The following is a 22,471-nucleotide window of genomic DNA, read 5'->3' as shown; positions in this document are numbered from 1 at the left end:
TATGATATATATTATTCTGAAATGGACTGATCTGCATGATAAGTAGCTTACTTTTACTTTTGGTAGTCTACTTTAAGTACATTTTGATGCTAATACTTTTCTACTTTTACTTGAGTAACATTTTGATTGCAGGACAAGAGTATTCCTACACTCTTGTTCTTCTACTTTTACTTGAGTACTACAAGATCTGAGAGTACTTTACCCTCCTCTGCAAAATTGGTTATATTAACACCAGTTTTTAATATACTGCTGTGTTGACTACATAAAAGAATGCAATGTCAGGGAGGGGGAGCACCATAGGGCAGCACTTACTAGGACAAGGGAAAAAAAGACCGGTGGGAGGGCTACAAAAGTCATTGTGCACCGCCCCGCAGCTCACAAAGTTTGGAAAGTCCTGACATCGTTACATTGGCCACATCCTCGCGCGTGGATTATAAAGCATACCTAATTCAAGACAGCCACCCTGCCTAAAAAGTAAGTTTTGTGATTCATAACTTTCGTATTTCCACGGGGATGTGAAGTCTACGTCTATAAATTCTATGTTCTTTCCCTGATAGGATAGAGAGCAGCAATTTAGCCATGCTCTTTCCTCAATCCTCGACCAGCCCCTGTTAAATCTGTTTTGAAATGATTAGCTCACATTACGGTTTATAGTTTTGAAAACACGGAGTTATGTCCAAAAACGCTGATAGTCGTATATTTGGAATATTTACCTTTCTGTTTTGCATTATTAATTCCATTATCATGAGTTAAGTTGTGGATTCAATTGCTTGTTTCGCCAACAAAACCTACTTTATTGATTTTTAAGTACAGTTTTAGTGATAAAGTTGCTAGTTTAAGACCTCAGTTTGGCCAAAAGTAGTGCGGGGAAATAACGTGACCATTTTCCTTTGGAATTACATAAACAGTTTACACAGGCTCTTCCTTTCCCTCTATATGAATCATATAACCAGAGCAGTCTCCCCTCTTATCTGATCTAGGCATTGTGATATTATTTAAAGAAAGCGATGCAGGGTTGCTTCCTGAAACGGGGTTGACCAGAAGTGAGTGACCACCAGATAACCCTAGGTTCAGACCCTCATTGTGCACCAGGAAGGCGGACAGAAATATTGTCTCAGGAGGAAAATCCTATCATCCCACTGGAGGAATTTAAGACATTTGAGCATCATTTCCCTTACTGTCAGTAATGAATAGGTTGTGTAAATGTAATGACTAATGCCCTTTGTGTTCTCAATCATGTTGTTCTATGGAGCTGGCAATAAATCACATATTCTATTAGATGTGGTAAACTGCACTTTAAATGTTCATGTTCAGCCAGCAATACTTATGACCACAAAAATGGTTTATCAGCATGTGTGTTTTATCCTTTTCATGGCAGTTTTGAACAACAGAATACAGATTTGCATACAATCCTTGTATTTTAATATTGTATGCGGAGTATGAGATTGGCAGTTTGTCACATCCTTATCAACCATCACATTTCCTTATTGATTCCCGGCTTTTTTTTCTCCACCTTTTCACATTTTAACGCTTGGTATTGTCTGCTCCACAGCTGACACTGTCACTTCTGCTCTGCCTCTGCAGACAAGGACACTTCAACCTCTGCTCGAGCATCTTCACACCCCAGAGACTCCGCTTCTACCAACAGCTCCAACTTAAACTAAACAGAGATGGAGGGTCACGTGGTGCTGTTTGCCCTGCTTCTGTGCATCTCTGCTGCAGCCTCTGGTAAGTGTACCAAATGATATTCAGTGTTTTCAGTGCTCAGCTGTTGTGTAACTGGGTTTCCTGCTAACATACTCTTTTTGAATAGTCTATAAACTTAGACATTAGGCCACTGTATTTGGAGTCTCCAAGGCTTATTTTCGGTCAACAAAAATTCTAATGTAATATAATTATCCTCTGCTGTGTTTCTGAAGAGAAAAGGGTTTGCAATGCTGTTAGTGGTGTAGAGGGAGGTCGTGTGCAACATAGTACTAGTGAAGTTTGGGCTTGAATGATGATTTTTTCCTTACAATAACTAAGAGATCATGTAGTATAGTCTAAAGTATTACACAATAGCTACATTTAAAAGATATGTAACTCCAAACAGTATCATTTCAACTATTGAACCACTGTCATCACTGCACTTGTTTGTGTCGTTGTTCAGGTTTAAGTGAAGAAAGAATATTTTATTGTAAGACCGCACAGGCACAAGAAGAAAGCAAACATGTGGGGTGATTTTGGATTCTATGTGATCCTCCTCAGTTGGCCTCCCTCTAACACTACCTCCACTGGTTGCCTGTGGCTGCCCATATCAAATTCAAACATGTAATCCCTACAAGGTGGCAAAGGGATCTGAAACCCTCCATGTGCCCTCCGGCCATAATCCAGCCTTACGCCAGCGCTCTGCAGAGCTGCTTCGGGATGTTTGGTTCTCTCTTCCCTACGGCAATCTGGCGTTTCAGTGGCCACCTGGCTTTCAATTAATAAAACAATGCTGGTTTATTTATTTGTATTAGATTTATTATTTCATTTTGTGATTCAATATCAGTTCCAAATGTACAGATCTGGTATAAAAAAAGACAATGTCAAAGTGCAGTTTGTTTTAGTTATGAATATATATTTATTTCCCGTTAGATATACAGTTTTAAATCTATAAGACATTTACTGGTATTTTCATCCGTATGAATCTGGTAGTAGTACTTTTCTGAAAAATGTTGGACTAAACTGTCGTTGACATGTTAAAACTACTAAACGCTATTACAAGATGCTTTTTAATAGCTGATTGTACATGTACAATACAACCCCCCTCAGGCTCATGTAATGCAATATAGTTTGAAACTGTCAGAAAATGAGGTTGTCCACATGAACTTTTCAGTGATGGACTTGAAGGTGAAACAGAGAGTTCAGCGCTCAATGACCTTTTTTCACGCTCTGTATCTGTAATCATACACCAGCAAAAATAAACTGCCATTTCCAACTTGCTTTTTAAATAAGGCAAATTGGCCCTGGCAGCATACATCACTGTCAAGATTATGTGCCAGGAAAACAAGCCTGTTTGCTGAATCTGCCCTCAGAGCTGACCGACTGTATGACAAATCACAGTATTGCCACAAGTGCTAAACACCCCCTCGGCAGGGGTGCCGGTGGCAGGGATACAGAGGTATTTTTATGGCCAACTGGAAGACCTGCGTAGAGTTGACCCCTTGTAGCTCACACCACGGGGGATCTGTCTGCTGGTGGAGTCTGTGAGGAGCTGTTTAGCCCAGCCTTAATTGCCTCTGTGACAAATTGTCCCCAAATCCCTAACATTTTATTTCTCTCTTGAAAGAGTTTCCTACAATTTTTATCTCTCTCCTCTTATTTTTTGGGCTACAGCAGCTTGAGGAGAAGTCCCAGAGGGAGCTGTGACGCTGTTCTCAGACAGAAGGGTACACTGACCCCGTGTGCTGAATGTTGAAGCTTTAATAAAAACATTAGTATGACACGTTGAGTTCCTATATCTCAGGCGTTGTTTATTGCTCATTATATAGTCCAGTATTGTCTTATTGATTTGTCATTTTCTCCGACATTGTCCCCTAGGCTTATTGGTATGTTGTTGTTGAATAAATGAAGCGAGAACATCAGGTGTGACTCAAAGACCCAAAGTATATTCCATACTGAATCAAATTGGCACATTCCTCGACTGAGCAAAGCAAAGCAAAACAAATCCGCAACTATACAGCAATATTTACTGGGAATTGAGGTCTGTGTAATAGCATCCACTACAGCTGCAAGTCAATATGGGAGCAGATACACACATCCCTCTGGAGCAGATACACACATCCCTCTGAAGAAGTAGTCTGCAGCCTGCAACAAATCCCAAGACACTCCGGGTCAGTTGCAGGCGATTGGATATGGAATATTACTTGAGCTCAATTTTGCTTTCACTAACATTTTATATGTTTAACTCTCTTTCAGCTCCTTAATATCAAGCTTGTTTGTCTGAAGACTGGTTGTAATGTGCAGCAGCTATTGCATTCACAGTTTAAGTTACCCAATCATTTCTTGGTCATATCAACTGTAAACCAAATTATATAGATGCATAACCTTGCCAAGTGACCCAGTAAAGCCAACGGATAATGTCTAAGTCTAGGTCTGACACCAGATGTACTCTCCAGTTCCTGAAACTACCAACTTTAATACTTTCTTAGTGTACCCCCCTGGTCTGAGTTCTGTTGTCATGCATTTTTAGACGAATGCTAATGACTGACCATTTAAGGGAAATTGGTGTTTTGCAATTTTAACACTATGTCGGCAATAGTTTGTTAGTGATAGTGAAAGTTTGATTAATTTGAAATGTAGTTTAGTGGTCCTAATACCAAATAATGGGAATAACAGTACTGCTGCAGCCCCAGATAAACTATCTCCTGAACTATCTGACCAATTATCAAATTTTTCTTCAGCGATATCCTAATTTCGACGGTACTCCTCCTGTTTTCATCTGCTCCGATTACTTTTAAAATCACCCGCTGCTTATATATCTCTCTCAAACCCAGAGAAGACCAACCTTGCTTTCACCTCACACCTTCATTATTAAAACTCCCTATATGCTGGGATCATTCAGGCCTCTCTTTCTTGTCTGCAGCTTATCCATAATCTGTGGACAGGCTTCTGTCAGGCTCCAATAAAACAGACAACATCACGCTGGTCTGAGCTTCACTGCACTGCCTCCCTGTGAGGTTAATTGTGTTTAATATTTTGCTGTTTGTTTTGAAGGCCTAACATGGTCCGGCCTATGGGTTTATCTCTGAGTGCATGTGGTGCCACAATTCATCTAAATCCCTCCAGTTATACTGGGGTATTTATTTGTGCCAACATCATACAGGCGTCGATGCCTTTGCAATAGCTGAATGAATTCCCCCTCTATGTTTTGGTCAGAGTCCTTTCTTTATTAATAAAACATGCTAAATGCTTACCATTTCTCCAAAGATTTCACACTTTATTGCCTGTTTTCATTTACTGTTGGATGTTACTCTTTGGTTCATCTTATTATATTTCAGTTTGTTTGTGCACTGCTACCAGGTACTTGCAATTTTCTTGCAACTGTTTTTGAAAAGTAAATGTATTTAATTTGGCGAACGGGCAAAGTAGAAAATGTACCTATAAACACATGTTTACAAACCTTTAGAGAGTTACTGTGGTGATTCCGTTTTTTTCATTCATTTATCTGGAGGAACATTTAAAAAAGTGTCAAGACTGGAGCAGCAGAAGCCATGATATACTGACTTTTAGTTTGTGTTCATGGTTCAACTGCCACAAAAATTGCAACATTTCCCATAATACAACTCAACAGTGTTTTTTATCTCTTGCTTTAAATATATACTGATCCTCTTGTATGAAGTTTTCCTTTTTATGAGGCTTTTGAATCCTATAACTTATCCTATAAGCATTTATGTGTTTTCCCTAGCTGGCATTACTAGGCTGTTGGACCTTTTGCAAGTACATCAAACATGGGAGCTTTTACATTTTCCCTGCCTGGTTGCTTATTAAATGGGAGTTCTTTTTTATTAATAGACCACTTCATAATTGCTTATACAAAAACCTCCACCACTTTGGCCGGCTGAAGCATTCGGACATAAACAATTATCTATGCGTCTGACTGAAGTCTTTGTATTTAGTGATTTTATCCATTATGTGCCTGGTGTTTCCTGGTGGGGAAGTAGTGTTGAATAATCCCCGTTCTGCAACAAGTTTCCCAGCAGGAGCCAGGCATCAAGCATGTTAACCAGCGAACCTCCTGCTGCATTTGTGCCTACCCCAGAGTCTCCCTCTATGGGCTGAAGGAAAAGCACAAAAGTGATTAGCAAGCCACGGGAGAAGGAGGGGAGGCCCTCTGAAAATGATTCATAAAGGGGGAAAGGGAGCGAGACAGACAGACAGACAGACAAACAAACAAACAAACAAACAAACAGAGATAACATAATTCATAAAGACTGAGTCATGGAGACAGTAGGGGAGTGGGGGGTCACATTTATCTGAGTGTCAAATAGCAGATAAGTGGTTCAGAGGGAAGATGTGGGGAAAATGAAAGAAAATAGGGGATTAAAAAACACAAATAATCAAAAAGGACCAGACCGAGATAAATACTGAGTTATGGAGACTCAAAGTCAGAAAATGAAAATGAAAATAAAACACTGAGTGACACTAAAGATTAAGAATAATACATTTAAAAGGAAAACATTTGTTATTTAACGGAAATAGGGTGTCAGTGATTTAAGAATAAAAGGTTTCTCGGAAAGCAGGCTGTAGAAGAATAAGCTGGGAGCCAAAAAAGGAAAAACACGTCATGTTAAAAATGGCGTTGAGTCAAAACAGTCCACTTCCCCTGTTTTACTGTAGTGAGCCAGCTCTGCCTGCAGTCAGACTGGGTGGCAGGGAGACGCGACCACTTGTCGCTGCCTCAGACCGATTTCAATCTCCTTCAATGTTATGCCCCTCCCAAATAACAATCCATTTCTGACTGCCTTGCTTTTCCTCTGTTTGAAAACAGAATGCAGTGTGAGGGAGCCTCGCTTACACCATGTTGCTCTCTGCTGTTTGTTCCCACATCATTCTCACCGGCTAACACTTGACTTTGATCAAGATGGTTCTAGCTGCAGCGTTGCACATAAGTAATGACATTAGTCGTAGGCTAAAATAAATAAATAAATACAGATGAATGGCATTTTTTTGGTTTTAAGTGACAATGATAGAAGATGCCAAGGGGCCATTTGTTCCAGTGTTGGAACCTCTTCTGTTTTCATTTAAAACAATACATCTGTTTTTTTTTTGTTATCTTCCCTCTTACCTCTTCGCAATTCATCATCACAAACATATATCATATATATATTTAGTTTCTCTAAATTGTGTTAAACAGTGGACTTAACCCGTTTTTACCTTTTTTATAGTGTCTGGTCTTTACCTTATGTATCTGAATAAAGACCCTCTTGATATAAATGGCATTGCTTAAATAGTCATACCTCCTTCTCAATAATTCTTAGAGGTAAGACACATATTTTAAATGTAGAATCGTGATCATTATAGATAATAATAGCTTTTTGCTGTATCTCTTAATTGGACATCATCACTGTGTGACTACAAGGTCTTGTGCTCGGCATCCCACTGCTTTTCATTATGCAGTTGCATGAGCGCTGAATGGCTCATTAGTAGTGGGCAAGATAAACGCCTCGTCAGCATGGCGACCACTTATGCTCATATCAACATGCCTGCTGTCTGCGCAGATAAGGCCTGGCATTATGTACTCTAATCTCTACGTCTGTCTACCCAGGGTCAACCCCAGGGTCTGCACAAACACAGGAAATGTACCTGGACTGAATTTGGAGGGAAAACTATTGAATCGGCTAACTCACCTATGACTTAGAGGGTCAAAGGTTCCCAAAGTAGGAAGGGCATCCTGGCAGAACAAGAAAGTATTTTATATCAAACTGTGTGTTTTTATTCCAATGAAACTTTATTCACCAGTGACTTTAATTAATGAGGAGACTATGCTGGGCAGATTCAGCTCCTTAATCTTTCCCTGACAGAAAAGCTATGAAGTAAATGTTCTCAGAAAATGTTCTCAGCTAAAATGTCAGCTCAAATGCTTCATGACATGTGTTGGAAGAACTTTTCTCTAGGCCTTTAGAGAATGACATTTTCAAAAAACCCAAAATAGCCTTTTAGAGCATATTAATGTAATTGTATTCCATAAGTACATGGCATTATCCTTCAGAGAACACACTTTGTTCTCAAAGAAACGCTCGGATTTGAAAAGTAATAATAATAATAATAAATGGGATTTATATAGCGCTTTTCTAGACCCAAAGACGCTTTACATTACGAGTAAGGTCGACAAACAAAACAAGAACAAAACACAAACAAAACACAAACAAAAACAAAACAAAAACAGAAAAGCAGTCAGGAGGATGTTGGTTCAGAGGGGGGAGGGGCGGGTTTAAGGATAAGCAGAGTTGAAGAGGTGGGTTTTGAGACGGGACTGGAACAGGGTGAGGGAATCAGACTCGCGGAGGTCTTGGGGGAGGGAGTTTCAGAGCTTCGGGGCTGCCACAGAGAAGGCTCTGTCCCCGAAGCTCCGGAGTTAAAGTGGCCTTGGGGATTTTGGAGATCTTTTGCGACCAGTAGATGATGTTGAACCTAACTCTGCCATGGTGAAAGTGGCCGGCTGTTGCTGGCGAGTCATTGAAGTACTGCTGCAATGCACGCCCAATGACGGCACCCCCAATGAGGGCACGAGATACATTTGTGCGTGCACGAGATGGAAGGCTGACAGACAGGGCGGCAATCCAATCCGTTTAGCCGGGCCGGCTAAACGGATTGGTTGTAGTTTTTACAGTATTACAGGTTCCACAGATGACATTTTTTTATGGATTTTTTTGTCAAAGCACTTCAGATATTCATTGCTATCGGGATGTTAAGAGCATTCCATGGAATATAACAAAAAGTGTATCTCGAGCCGGTTTCTGAAACTTACCTACCCCACCTTTAAACAAAAACAAAACAGAGACAATTATCTTTGGTGCCTAAAGGGAGGAACGGGCTGAAGTAAGCGCTAAACTAGAAGCCCTACTGCTAAATACATCGGAAAAGGAGAGAAATGTAGGCGTAGTTCTGCACCCTGACCTCAATTTCTTATCCCATATCAACACAATTACTAAATCAGCATACTATCACCTGAAAAACATAGCCAGGCTTACAACATTCNGCCTAGGAAACAATAGAACAACTTTTCATGATATCTATCCCTAACAGCGTGGCAGCAAACGGAACAAAATGGAAGCAAAATAGAGAAAGAATAAGAGAGCATGCCTCATAGCCAATATAATCTACTCCTCATATGCCCATTTCCTCTTGACCAACAGACTTCATCCAGTGTCTCTCCGGTGGTATTATCCAGTTATGAAAGAGGTTATTTTTGCAAGCCACCTCAGGGTGCCCTACATAAAGAACAATCTGCTATCGATCTGGTGAGCGCCCCGTTCCAGCCTGCACATTCCACTCTAATGGCAGCTTGCCTCCTGCTCTTCAACACAAACAATTGGGTTTTGAACTATGTCTCCTGCCCAGGCTGCTCACTCACTGTGCAGCCCCAGCCAGCCCAGCCACCCCAGCATCCATCCAGCACCAACAGCAGCACGGCTGATCTGGTTCCACCGCCTCTTAGTGAGAATTTATTAAAGTATGTGCCTGAAAAAGGAGGCTGAACTCTTTTAAGCTATTTGCTGGAGAGTCAAAGTTGACATGTTATGTTCTGCTCATTTTCAGGTTCATATTTGTATTTAGTGCCTCTACTGTGACATGTTTTAATGTTCAAAAAGCTCTTTATTTTTCTCATACTGCCTGTGCTGCAGCACCTCTTTTCACCCTCTATCAAGCCAGCCCATAGAAGCATGAGTGTTACATAGTGATGTAACTATGTTCCTGAAGTAAACAAAGGAGTCCAATGGAGGCGTTTCAGGCAAGGGGGGGAGTGTGAGGGAGCGAAACTCTCATTTAGCCTTTTAGACTTTACAAGGCAGGTTTATTTATATAGCACCTTTCAACACAAGGCAATTCAAAGTGCTTTACAAAATTGAAAGAAAAAAGTTACAGTGCAGTTTAAGATATGAATGTATCAATTAAAAGCAGCGGCAAAAAGAAAAGTCTTCAGCCTGGATTTAAAAGTAGTCAGAGTTGCAGCGGACCTGCAGGTTTCTGGGAGTTTGTTCCAGATATTTGGAGAATAATAACTGAACGCTGCTTTAGTTCTGACTCTGGGGACAGAAAGCTGACAGAAAGCTGACCCGTCCCTGAAGACCTGAGAGTTCTGGATGGATCATAATTTAGCAGTAGGTCAGAAATGTATTTTGGACCTAAACCATTCAATGCTTTATAAATGATGCTGGAGTGATCTGATCCACTTTCTTACTGTTAGTGAGGACTCGAGCAGCGGCGTTCTCGATTAGCTGCAGATCTTTTTGTGAGACCTGTGAAGACACCATTACAGTAGTCGAGTCTACTGAAGATAAAAGCATGGACAAGTTTTTCCAAATCCTGCTGTGACATTAGTCTTTTAATCCTACTGTAGATATGTTCTTTAGGTCAGTGGTTCCCAATCTGGGGGGCGCGGACCCCTTCTTGTGTACATATCATTTGTTTTACATATTGTAATGCAATACATGATTGTCGCTAAAAGCCTTGTCTCTACATTACAATAAAATATAGAAATTAATGGATTAATTAAAATAAAAATTCAAAAAATTCTTCTGCATACTCCTCCGATCGCGCCAACATGCACGCTTACTGCCCTGTCAGCTTTTCTATGATAATAACAGATTTGCTTCCGCTTGCCTAGCCTAGACCCGACCGACTTCATAGGTGAATATTTTTGTCTAAAATTGGCTCTGCAAAACGTAAAGCGAATGACAGCCCTCATCTGCAATCAAAAAAAAATGAGGACCGTTACCTAGAGAGCATCTGTAACTTCAGGTTTTCATCGAGGGAACAGACAAACCCGGGGCCCAGATGTGTGATATGCAAGGCAAAGAGCTAGGCCAACGAAAGCCATGTAAACCCAGCCCCAAAATGAAGAGACACCAACAGATTCATGCACCCAGCAAACAGTCGGGCCCCGCTGATCGGCGACTTTTTCATAAAGAAACACACCTTGCAAGCCAAACAAGTCAATGCGATATAGAACAGCGTTTCTTTAGGTCTCGCGCGTGCACAGTAAGGCCCACCGAGGGCTGCCTTCTTGAATGCCCTGCCACTTTTTAATAGCAAAGGCAAAGAAATCCGCACAACATTGGGCGAGCAGGTCATTAAGCCATTCCTGCCCATTTAAGAAGCGTTGAGAAACTGGTGCGGGCCCGCCAGGTGGCCGGAGAGAGTAAAAACTGCTACACTGTCAAACATACGGTTGCAAAGACAGAATTGACAAGATCGCCAGCTAATGCGAGCTGCAGCTGCTCAACAAACTTGGAAGGGGCCATTCGCCCATACCAACTTGATGAAACCAACAACTGTAGCAGACGAGGCTGTGCTTGCATCGTTTATGCGCCCAATTATTCGGATGCGGGAAGATTTGCAAGCAGGGGACATATTATGCTCGAGCTCACCTCTAGGCCCTAGCCACTACCACCCGGGGTGAGGACATTTTACCGTGCAGTGGATTCTTCGTACTTCTCACCCACAATCTATGATCCTATGATAATTTAGGCATGTTGCACAGACGGAGCTGCCTCAATGATGGGGAAAAACAAGCGGATGTTAAACAGTCGCTTGCAAAGAAAAGGGGCCCCCACACTGCACCAATATTTTCACTTGTGTTTGTTTTTTTTTTTCATAATCGCACGGCCCTTGCGCAGCCCCAAGAAACTGTCAGAAAGACCTCAGCGAAACACGTCTCAACTGTGTGAAATAGTCAATTTCATCAAAGGTCGCCCCCACCACAAGCGTCTTGTGGAGGATGAGCGCACGCATACCCTCCTCCTGCATCACCGAGCTGACCGCTGCGCTCTCACGCGGCCGAGTCTGGCCAGCTTTGCTAGAACGAAGGGAAAAAATGAAAGAGTCTTCTACACTCGTAACCGCGCCACTGTCAGACCAGTGGGACTGAGTCACTTCTGGATAAAACAGAATACCTGGCCGCACATTTTCGGTCCTAAATGAACACAAACAAAGCATCTGTCCAAGGCGTGGAGTCCACATTCTCCAGATGTAAAGAGGCGCTCCGATGCATTTGTGGAGTACAGGGTCGGAAAATGGAGAGGGGGAGCTGCAACAGGTTTCCATACTTGTGCAACAATGCAAACAATCCTGAAACGGTGCCTGTGCTCTGTACGGTCGCAAGTTCTATCCGCCCATTTGAACGCCCAACTGCAAACGGAAATTGCAATCACGGTTCGCTGACATAGACGAGTTATGTCTTCCAAGGAATTGGGGTTTTAGATCCCTTTATTGCCAAAGTTTGAAGGATGTGGAATACCTGGATTGCGAAGATGAGCCTCCCGACATCCAAGCTGACTCCTGTCAAAGAAATACTTCCAGGAAAAGGATTTTAAAAGCTTCTTGGATTGCTCCAAATGACCAAGCCTCGCCCCAAGCTCACCACTGCGATGGCCACGACCAGGATTTATACTCCATTCAGTACGACATATCTATCAGATAAACAGCCTCAGGCCGCCATTGTTGCCATCAAAACAAAAGCACGCAACACATGTACGTTCAATCAGACGAATTTAGACTGTGCTGCTCACTTCACATTACACCGGAACAGTTCATTCCCTAGCTGCGGGGTGCAAGCCAAGTTCACATTACATGAACCTACTTGAAACCTCGTCTTCTCTCTGCCCTACCGTGTTCCATGTCTCTAGACAAACATTTGATTTCCTGCGTTAATATGCCAGTTTTTCTTTTTTTTTTATACAGGCCGTATCCCCGAGCGCATATTACAATTGTTTTATTAACATTAGTCTTCTTTGAAGTGCTGTTCGTTGACTTGAAATAAATATGAGCCATACATTTTCAGTTAGAGTCCTGAATAAAAGCATACAAAGACAGAAAGTACATTTTTTTCTTTAATAGAAATGTTTCTTCTGCCCGCGTAAAGTGTCGGTTTCAGTTTGTCCACAGTTGCCGCGATCAGATACGGGTCTTCCTCGCATTTTGTAGATTATTACGATATTTTGATCGAATAAACACTCCCCCAAAATCCGGCATACTTTGATCATGTTGTTGTTAACATTGAATCCCTTTTGTGATTGTTTCCCTTTGCGGCGACGTCCCTTAATTTCGTTCATACAGCTATGACCGGATTTGGCTGAGGCATGCCAAGTCTTTGTGTTATGTGGTCGATTCAAAAAATCGTAAATAACTCTACAAAATGAGAGAGACCTATCTGATCGGAGCACTGTGTAACAACAAACTGAAACCGACCCACTGTACGCGCAGAAGAAACATTTCATTAAAGAAAAAGATGATACATTTCTGTCTTTGTATGCTTTTATTAGCTACTAAACTTGCAAATGTATGCACATATTTATTTCAAAATGTCGAAGAACAGGACACTTCAAAAGAAAAGAATAGACATATGTCAATAAAAAAATTGTAATATGGTGCATAGGGCCTGTTATATATAACAAAAAGAGACGGAAACGTCGGCATATAAGGCAGCGGTAAATCAAATGTTTGTCTGCCATGGAAACAGGTAGCAGGAGAGAAGACGAAGGTTCAGGTAGGTTCATTAATGTGACCTTGTGGCTTGCACGCCCGCAGCTAGGGATGGAATTGTCCGGATGTAATGTGAGAAGCCAGTCTTAAATTCGTTGTGAACGTCAGTGTTTGCGTGCTTTGTTTTGATGGCAACAAGTGCGCTGAAGGCTGTTCTGATTAGATATGTCGTACTGAAGGGGAGTAAATCCCTGGTCTGGGGCATGCACGGTAGCATTTGGACGCGAGCTTGGTCCTTTGACAATCCAAAACTTTTAAAATCCCGTTTTCTGGAAGTATTATCATGATTAGGCGCGAGTCAGCTTGGATGTCGTGAGCTCATCTTCAGCTCAATCCAGGTATTCCTAGCAAGATCTCCCAACTATAACATCAATTGGCATGAAATATAAAACGCCAGGAGAGGGTCTATGAAAACCCACTACTTCCTTGGAGACTACCTCGTTCTATGTCATGTCGAATATCCTAGATTGCTATTTCTGTTGTGCACGTGTCCTCCCGTTCATTTATGAGTAGGACGAAAATGAACTTGCAGATACTACGTACAGATACAGGCACCGTTCAGGATTGTTTATGCGTCATCGTTTCAGCAGTAGGTTGTTTGAAAACGTGCAAGCTCCCCCTCTCTCCATGTTCTGCGCGATCCGTGCTACTCCCTATTTATCTTCTGTGAAGCGGCACTCTTTTTATACATTGTGAGATGTGAGAACTCCACTCTACCTCGCACGTATGGCTTTGTTTCGTTTGCATTTTAGAGACCGAAGCATGCGCCAGTATTGCTGTTTTATCCAGAATGATCAGTCACTTTGCTCTGACCAGTGCGCGGTACGAGTTTAGAACTCTTTCATTTTTTCCTTCAGTTCTACAAAGCGTGCCAGCACTCGGCCGCGTGAGGCCAGCGCACCTCTGGGTGTGTGTTCAGGTGATGTGTGAGTGGAGGGTGCTATGTGGCGCTTCATCCTCGCACCCAACGTATCGTCTTGATATGGTGGGGCGACCTTGTGAGAAATGGGACTAGTTGTGAACACAGTTGAGAGTGTTTTCTCTTGAGGGTTCTTCTGAACACGGTTTCTTGCTGGCCAGATTGTCACTGGGCGAGTGCTACTCACAGTGATATCTGAGTGAGTATGTGCTGACAGAGGTGTGGGGCCGTGCTCTTCTTCCAAGCGTGACTGTATACAATCCTTGTTTAGCATCCATCATTTTAATCTAGCTCCAGTCTGCACTTAACATCGAAAATAAAAATTACTCATAGGAAAGATTGGTGGGTAACCATGATGAGGTAGCAATCACTGCAGTAACAAATGTCACTCATCCCCCGGGGATCATGGTCAGTGGTAAGTAGGAGATCTAAGGTTGCTGTATAAATAATAAATGTCGCTGCCTTCATAATCCTTCCCGATCGATATATCTGCCGCATGAAACGATCAGTCACAGCACCTCGTACATGCTACAGTGTTGTAGTTTCATCAAGTTGCTATGGCAAATGGCCCCTATATTCCAGTTATTTGAGGCAGCATGCAGCTCGCAGGATTACTTGCACCATCTTTTCAATTCTCTGTCTTTCACCGCTGATTAGTACTTTTGACAGTACGGTATACAGTTTCTTAATCTTTACTACCGCCATCTCTGCGGGTCGCCATCATGTTTCTCAACCATCTTAGAATGCAAGCTGGCTTAAATGAGTCTGCTCGCCCAATGTTAGTCTGCGGATTTCTTTAGTGCCCTTCTGCTATTTAAACGATGCCCACTATCTCAACAGGCCTCGGTGGCTTCTGTGCATCGCTGCCAGCCCTAACAAAACGCTGTTCTAATTATCCATTGACTTGTTTTGCCTTGCAAGGTGTTGTTTCTTTATGAAATACGTCGCATCACGCTGTCCGAACTGTTCTGGGTGGCATGGATCACTCTGTGTGTCTTCCTCCATTTTGCTGCGGCTTTCGAATCTTTCGCTTGGCTTAGCTTCTTTCTGCATCTATCACGACACTCTGGGCTGTCTGTGGTCTGTTCCCTCGATGAAAACCGAAGCTTGTAAGATAGCTCTCTAGGGGTAGGTCCCTCCTTTTTCTTTTTGATGCCGAGATGAGCGTCATCGTCCTTTACCGTTTTTCAGACACTTTTTAGAACAAAAATATTCACTTTCATCTTATGAAGTCGTGATCGCTAGCTTAGCAAAGCGCAGCAAACTGTTATTATTATGAAAGCTGACACAGTAACGTTCAATGTTGGCGCGAATCGGAGGTAGTATCAGGAAGAATTTTTTGAATTTTAATTTTAATTAATCCATTAATTTCTATATTTTATTGTAATGTAGAGACAAGGCTTTTAGCGACAATCATGTATTGCATTACAATATGTAAAACAAATGATATGTACACAAGAAGGGGTCCGCGCCCCCCAGATTGGGAACCACTGACCTAAAGAACATATCTACAGTAGGATTAAAAGACTAATGTCACAGCAGGATTTGGAAAAACTTGTCCATGCTTTTATCTTCAGTAGACTCGACTACTGTAATGGTGTCTTCACAGGTCTCACAAAAAGATCTGCAGCTAATCGAGAACGCCGCTGCTCGAGTCCTCACTAACAGTAAGAAAGTGGATCAGATCACTCCAGCATCATTTATAAAGCATTGAATGGTTTAGGTCCAAAATACATTTCTGACCTACTGCTAAATTATGATCCATCCAGAACTCTCAGGTCTTCAGGGACGGGTCAGCTTTCTGTCAGCTTTCTGTCCCCAGAGTCAGAACTAAAGCAGCGTTCAGTTATTATTCTCCAAATATCTGGAACAAACTCCCAGAAACCTGCAGGTCCGCTGCAACTCTGACTACTTTTAAATCCAGGCTGAAGACTTTTCTTTTTGCCGCTGCTTTTAATTGATACATTCATATCTTAAACTGCACTGTAACTTTTTTCTTTCAATTTTGTAAAGCACTTTGAATTGCCTTGTGTTGAAAGGTGCTATATAAATAAACCTGCCTTGTAAAGTCTAAAAGGCTAAATGAGAGTTTCGCTCCCTCACACTCCCCCCCTTGCCTGAAACGCCTCCATTGGACTCCTTTGTTTACTTCAGGAACATAGTTACATCACTATGTAACACTCATGCTTCTATGGGCTGGCTTGATAGAGGGTGAAAAGAGGTGCTGCAGCACAGGCAGTATGAGAAAAATAAAGAGCTTTTTGAACATTAAAACATGTCACAGTAGAGGCACTAAATACAAATATGAACCTGAAAATGAGCAGAACATGTCCACTTTGACATCTCACTACTTAAGGTTCAGCTCCTTTTTCAGCCATACCTTTAATAAATTCTCACTAAGAGGCGGTGGACGCTCAGATCACCGTGCTGCTGTTGGTGCTGGATGGATGCTGCTGCTGCTGCTGCACAGTGAGTGACACCTGGGGCAGGAGACATAGTTTAAACCCAATTTGTTGTGTTGCAGAGCAGGAGGCAGGCTCCATTAAGAGTGGATGTCAGGCTGCACGGGGCCTCACCAATCGATAGCAGATGTCTTTATGTACACTCTGAGGTGCTTCAAAATAACCTCTTTCATAACTGGATATCCACGGAGAGACACTGGATGACAGTCTGTTGGTCAGAGGAAATGGGCATATGAGATAGATTATATTGGCTATGAGGCATTGCTCTCTTATTCTTTCTCCTATTTTCTTCATTTTTGTTCCGTTTTGCTCACCTGTTAGGGATAATATCTGAAAAGTTGTTCTATTGTTCCTAGCTTTTTTATCCCCCGTAACAAGCATGGAACTTACTATCCTATTTATACCATTGTCCATTTCCAACATACTCTTGTAATACAATTTTTTAAATCAATTAGTATGGTATTATTGTTGGTATGGTAGGCTTTATATATTAGTATTAATGCTCCATTATCTTCATTTATGTCGCTTGCATTTGCTATATTGTTGTAGGACATTGAGAGCCTTTAGTAAACAAACCTTTAAACAAACACATAAACTATCTTTTGCTGTTATCTTTAACGCTCACATTGTTACATGTGACATCTCTACCAGCCAACCAGAACAACCATTGAGCTGGATGTGTATATTTTGTAACATTTCAACTTTAAAACTTAATGCTGTGTTTACACTTTTCTGGAATGCCCTTAAAGAAGCCAAAGAGTTCGGGTGATCTGACCAGAACAGTTCACTTACTACGTACAGACACCATAATTGCATTCATGCAAATTGTAAAATAAATGTAATAATTGTTATAGAAATACCTCATTGAGCACATTTTAGGGTTATCGAGAATCAATAGTCAGCCACTGTTGTCCATTCTTTTCAGAACAGTATGAAAACCAATTTAGAGAAACTTGAACATAATCTGGACAGCATTACAACTGATTCTGTTTCATATAGACATCTGTTGTGTTATTAATGTGAAAGGTATGTTATCATTGTATGGCAACACAGTTGAAAGTGCACTCATTTTAAATTGAACAAATACACTTTGTGTTGGCTTCAGCATAGAAGAGAGTATGTTGTCATAAATTCAAACACAGAAGATTCCGAGCTAGCAAACATGGATTATGTGATGAATGACAGCTACTTACATCAAGCAACAAACATATAAACATTACGTTATTTAAATGTTTTTAGATAATAACCAATCAAAGCAAATATATAGCATACATGATTCTCACTGTAGGTGTAGAGATACATCTGACTTTGAGTCTACAATTGTGTGTTGAAGGTCGAGGTTCCTTCACACCCTACAGCTCACAAACTGTGTCTTAACAGATGAAAAATCACTCCATTTACTCCATAAGACTGTCTGTTCAGCCACTTTAATAGAAATCGATGTACTTCAGCCCAGAGGGCAGCAGCACTGCGCAGTCTCTGCCGCTCTGACCTACAAGCCACTGCTCCCCCCCCACCCGAAGGCTTGTCTGCGTTTATGTATTTGCCTTGTGTGCATGATCGTGGGTACAGCAGTGTGACATGAAGACAAAGAGACATGTAAAATGATAATAATTATAATTAATAATCATGTGGCCCACATTGCTTGCACTGGCAGGCGGGGTGAAGGGTGTCATTACCCTTTTTCCAACATTTAGACTGTTTCAGGGTTTTTTACCACAGAAAACCCATCGAATAGTTTTCAATTTGTAGTTACCCAAAATGTCTTTCTGGTTTCACTCAGAAAGCAGTGTGAGTAAAAACAGTAGATGGCGGTTCCTGTGATCATTCTTTTATACAAGATACTTATTTCATCTTTTTTTTTATTGCTCAAACGAGCAATCTTCTGTCAAGTTCAAACGAAGTGGCTTTTATGATAATCAACTCGGTAAAATGACTTTCTTGTAAATGGAGTCTGGTAGCTTTGAGGAGAACTTATAACAGCCTCCAGGTACACCGTCTCCATCTGAAGGACCTTTTCTGTGATTATAACAATTTGGTCGAAAACGCCCTGGCTACTTATTTTTCTAACCTCATCTCCTCTAGCACAACCCCAGCATAGTACTATTTAAAACCATAAATACCATTGCAAACCCCCCCACCCCCCCAGTTCCTATTTTTTCAAATGCCGACTGCAATCGTTTTCTCACTTTTTTTTGTAAACAAGGTAGCTTGATGTGAGGTCGAGCATCACCCCCTCCCACTCCCCCCTTCCCTATCCCTATCCCCTCTGTCCAGTGAGGCAGGCCACGCTGAGTCATTTCTCCTGCATCACTATAGCCGACCTGACCACTGTAGTGAGCGCTATGAAATCTTCTTCAAGCCCTCTGGATGCTTTACCAACATCCATGCTAAAAGAAGTTTTTTCATGTGTCGCTCCACCATTATAAACATCTCCATTGTCTCTGGCTCCGTCCCATCATTTTTTAAACAGGCGGTTGTTCAGCCCCTCCTCAAAAAACCCAATCTAGGTCCTTCCCTCCCGAATAATTACAGGCCCATCTCAAAGCTCCCATTTGTGTCAAAAGTTTTAGAAAAAGTCATTGCTAATCAACTCAATACATTTCTGAATGACAATAACATCCTTGACAAATTCCAATCAGGTTTCAGAAAACATCACTCCACAAAATCAGCTCTCAGGGTCTCCAGTGACATTATGATGGCATCAGATGCAGGTGACTGCGTGGCTCTGGTGTTGTTGGACCTGAGTGCAGCGTTAGACACAGTGGACCACGCCATCATGCTAGATAGACTCAGGGAGTGGGCAGGCATCTCAGGGTCAGGCCTCCAATGGTTTGCCTCGTACCTCAGTGGGAGAAGTTTCTCCGTGGCGGTGGGCCCGTTCTCATCATACAGCGCTCCCCTATCCTGCGGCCTGCCACAGGGTTCTGTTTTAGCCCCCCTTCTTTTTGCCCTTTATATGCTCCCATTAGGCCGCTTGATTAGCAAATTCAAGGGTGTCTCGTATCATTTTTATGCAGATGATATCCAGTTATACTTCTCCTTCAAACCCACCAAAATGGAAAACTTAAACACCCTGGTTACATGTCTGTCTGCAATCGAGGAGTGGGTGTCAAGCAACTTCCTACAGCTCAATGCATCAACAACAGAAGTATTGGTTTTAGCGGCTGATAACATTGCCTCTAAGGTAGCAAGCCACCTGGGTTCATTTAGTGGTAACATAAGGGCAAACATAAAAAACCTTGGTGTTACCTTCGATCAGGCTATGCTACTAGACAAACACATCAAACTCCTGACCCGTACCTGTTTTTTCCATCTCAGGAACACTGCCAGGCTCAGGGGGGGATTCTATCAAATGCAGAAATGGAGATGGCTATCCATGCCTTCCTTTCATCCTGGCTTGATTATTGCAATGCCCTTTTCCCCTGCCTCAATAAAACATCAATAAACCGGCTACAACAGGTCCAAAATGCTGCAGCCAGATTGCTCACTCGGTCCCAAAAAACATGCCGCATCACTCCGATCCTTTCTGCCCTGCACTGGCTCCCTGTCCATCTCAGAAACCAATTCAAGGTCTTGGCTTTCACATATAGAGCTGTCCATGACCAAGCCCCAGCCTACATTAACGACCTTATCCACCCTCACAGCACAACCCGGGCCCTGAGGTCCTGAGGTCCTCTGAGCAAGGCCTCCTAAGGGTGCCCCGAACCAGGCTAAAAACTAAGGGGGACCGTGCCTTTGAGGCGGTGGCCCCAAGGCTTTGGAATGAACTCCCCCAGACACTAAGAGCCTCTGCCTCAGTAGAGATTTTTAAGGGGCAGCTAAAGACTCACCTGTTCTGACAGGCCTTTGGGGCGCCGGAAAAGGTGCGTTTGTAGCTGTTTTTCCTTGGTGCTTTATTCTGTGTTTTACCTGCTGTGTTTTATGCCTTTTATTCTACATTTTATACTTGTACTATGAATTGTGTATTGTGTACTTAATACTGTAAAGCACTTTGTACATTCGTGTTGAGAAGGGTGCTATATAAATAAAGTTGTACTTACTTACTTAATTCCTTTCACATTAATCTTGCAAAAGTGCATTTGGTTTATTTCAACCAATTGTGATTGTTGGAACAATGGAAAGACTGATCAAGGTGGTTTTGAGTTTTGTTTCTATTGAGTCGGAATGAAGTATATTTCTATTAGCAGGAGCAAGGTCAAATTGCTGTTTCTTTCAATGGAGACTGGTTTCTTTGAGGATAACATATATTGCAAACGCAATGCCACCAAAAAAGATTCCACCGCATGCTGAGGAGGTTGACGACATTAAACAATCGTTAGACATGTTGATGGAGGAGGTATCTGTTGTAAGACAGCAACAGATAGCAATTATGAGCCTGGTGGAGGAAGTTAAAGCCCTGAGGCTAGAAAACTCAGAAAAAGAAAAGACGATATTCTCGCTGGAAAATCGGGTGGATGAGCTGGAACAATACACCCGAATTAACAACATCATAATCACTGGACTGGAGACGAAACCCCGCTCATACGCCCGGGCGGCGACGAGGATGACCGGAGGGGACACAAGCGAGGAGAATGCTACATCTGTGGAGCTACAGGTGACGGCCTTCCTCAACACCAAGGGAATAGAGATTGACAGCGACAACATCGAGGCCTGTCACCCGCTACCACGGAGAAATAAAACTGATAAACCGGCAATAATAATAAGGTTTGCCAACAGAAAACAGAAAATTGAACTTCTGAAACAGGGAAGACGGCTTAAGGGCTCGGATCTATATATGAATGAACACCTCACTAAAAGAAATACTGAGATCGCCAGAAAGGCCCGATTCCTGAGAAAACAGCAAAAAATACAATCAACATGGACTGCAAACGTGCCAACAATCTCATCAAGCTTAACGGATCACCAGAACAAGCCAAAGTGTAATCATCCAGGGACCTGAAGGAACGCTGGAAACTACCATGAAACAAATCAGACCAAAGTAACGAAAATAAGACACTACCCATGACAATTCCAGATAAGTATACACATATCTCCATCAAGGACTAGAAACTTTTGCATATATCAGCAGTCTATAAAGCACAGACATGGAAAAGACATTGAATCGGTAAACAACTTACTGAATAAATATCAACATAACAGCTGCAACTTTTCACAGAAAAAGCAATTCAATGTAAGCGTGTCGATCAGAAGAGAACATATCAATTATCCACTTCAATAGCAGAAGCCTTATTGCCAACTCTCAACCATTAAAGAATATCTAAGGCTCAGTCTTAAGTACCCATTCAACATCATTAGCAATATCAAGAGACCTGGATCAGTGCTGAGAAAAGGTGTGGACTCTTGAGGAAGTGATGGTACGAAGATATACAAACAATAGGAAATAGTTAGTGGAGGGTGTGTGGCAATCTTATGTGTTGATTTTTGTGTTTTGTAACTTATTAAGGTGGGTGGAGAGCATGACAAACAGGGCTTTGATCGATTCTGTTTGAATGTTTACAGTAGGAAATTTTGTATTGGAAAAACGTCTAAAAAATGTTATTGTGAGTTGTAGTTATACAGAGCTCCAGGGAAACCTGTATTACGGCATTACAGATAGTAGAAACATGTTTACTAAATCATACAACTAATTATGTGAAAGCAGTATGCAGGAGGAGACCACAAACAAACTCACAGTGCATGGATCAACTAATGGCCTAAAAAATGCCTCAAAAAGAAAAATACACTATAAGACAATTCATTAATATAGAACTTCAGAAGCAGAAAAGTAATAATATAAGATATAACAATAAATTAACCCATATTCTGAGGATATGTAAAAAAGAATACGTATAACTAAAATATTAGAGAATAATAAGAA

At 41.7% G+C, this 22,471-nt stretch overlaps 1 protein-coding gene across 3 annotated transcripts in view; it reads left to right on the top strand.

Annotated features, from left to right (window-relative positions):
* The first annotated feature begins 387 nt into the window (after positions 1–387).
* Positions 388–22,471, top strand: part of eng (endoglin) — a 57,994-nt gene continuing 35,910 nt past the window's right edge. For 2 of the 3 annotated variants that reach the window (XM_010790173.1, XM_010790171.1), the window contains exons 1-2: positions 388–474; positions 1,553–1,728. In XM_010790173.1, the coding sequence (XP_010788475.1) occupies positions 1,671–1,728 (58 nt within the window). In that variant the 5' untranslated portion in view covers positions 388–474; positions 1,553–1,670. The remainder of the gene's footprint in view (positions 475–1,552; positions 1,729–22,471) is intronic. The other variant, XM_010790172.1, reaches the window with a different exon arrangement.

This window comes from Notothenia coriiceps, unplaced genomic scaffold (assembly GCF_000735185.1).
Source record: "Notothenia coriiceps isolate Sejong01 unplaced genomic scaffold, NC01 NC01_scaffold00033837, whole genome shotgun sequence".
NCBI lineage: Eukaryota > Metazoa > Chordata > Actinopteri > Perciformes > Nototheniidae > Notothenia > Notothenia coriiceps.
This window is presented reverse-complemented; position numbering and strand designations above follow the sequence as displayed.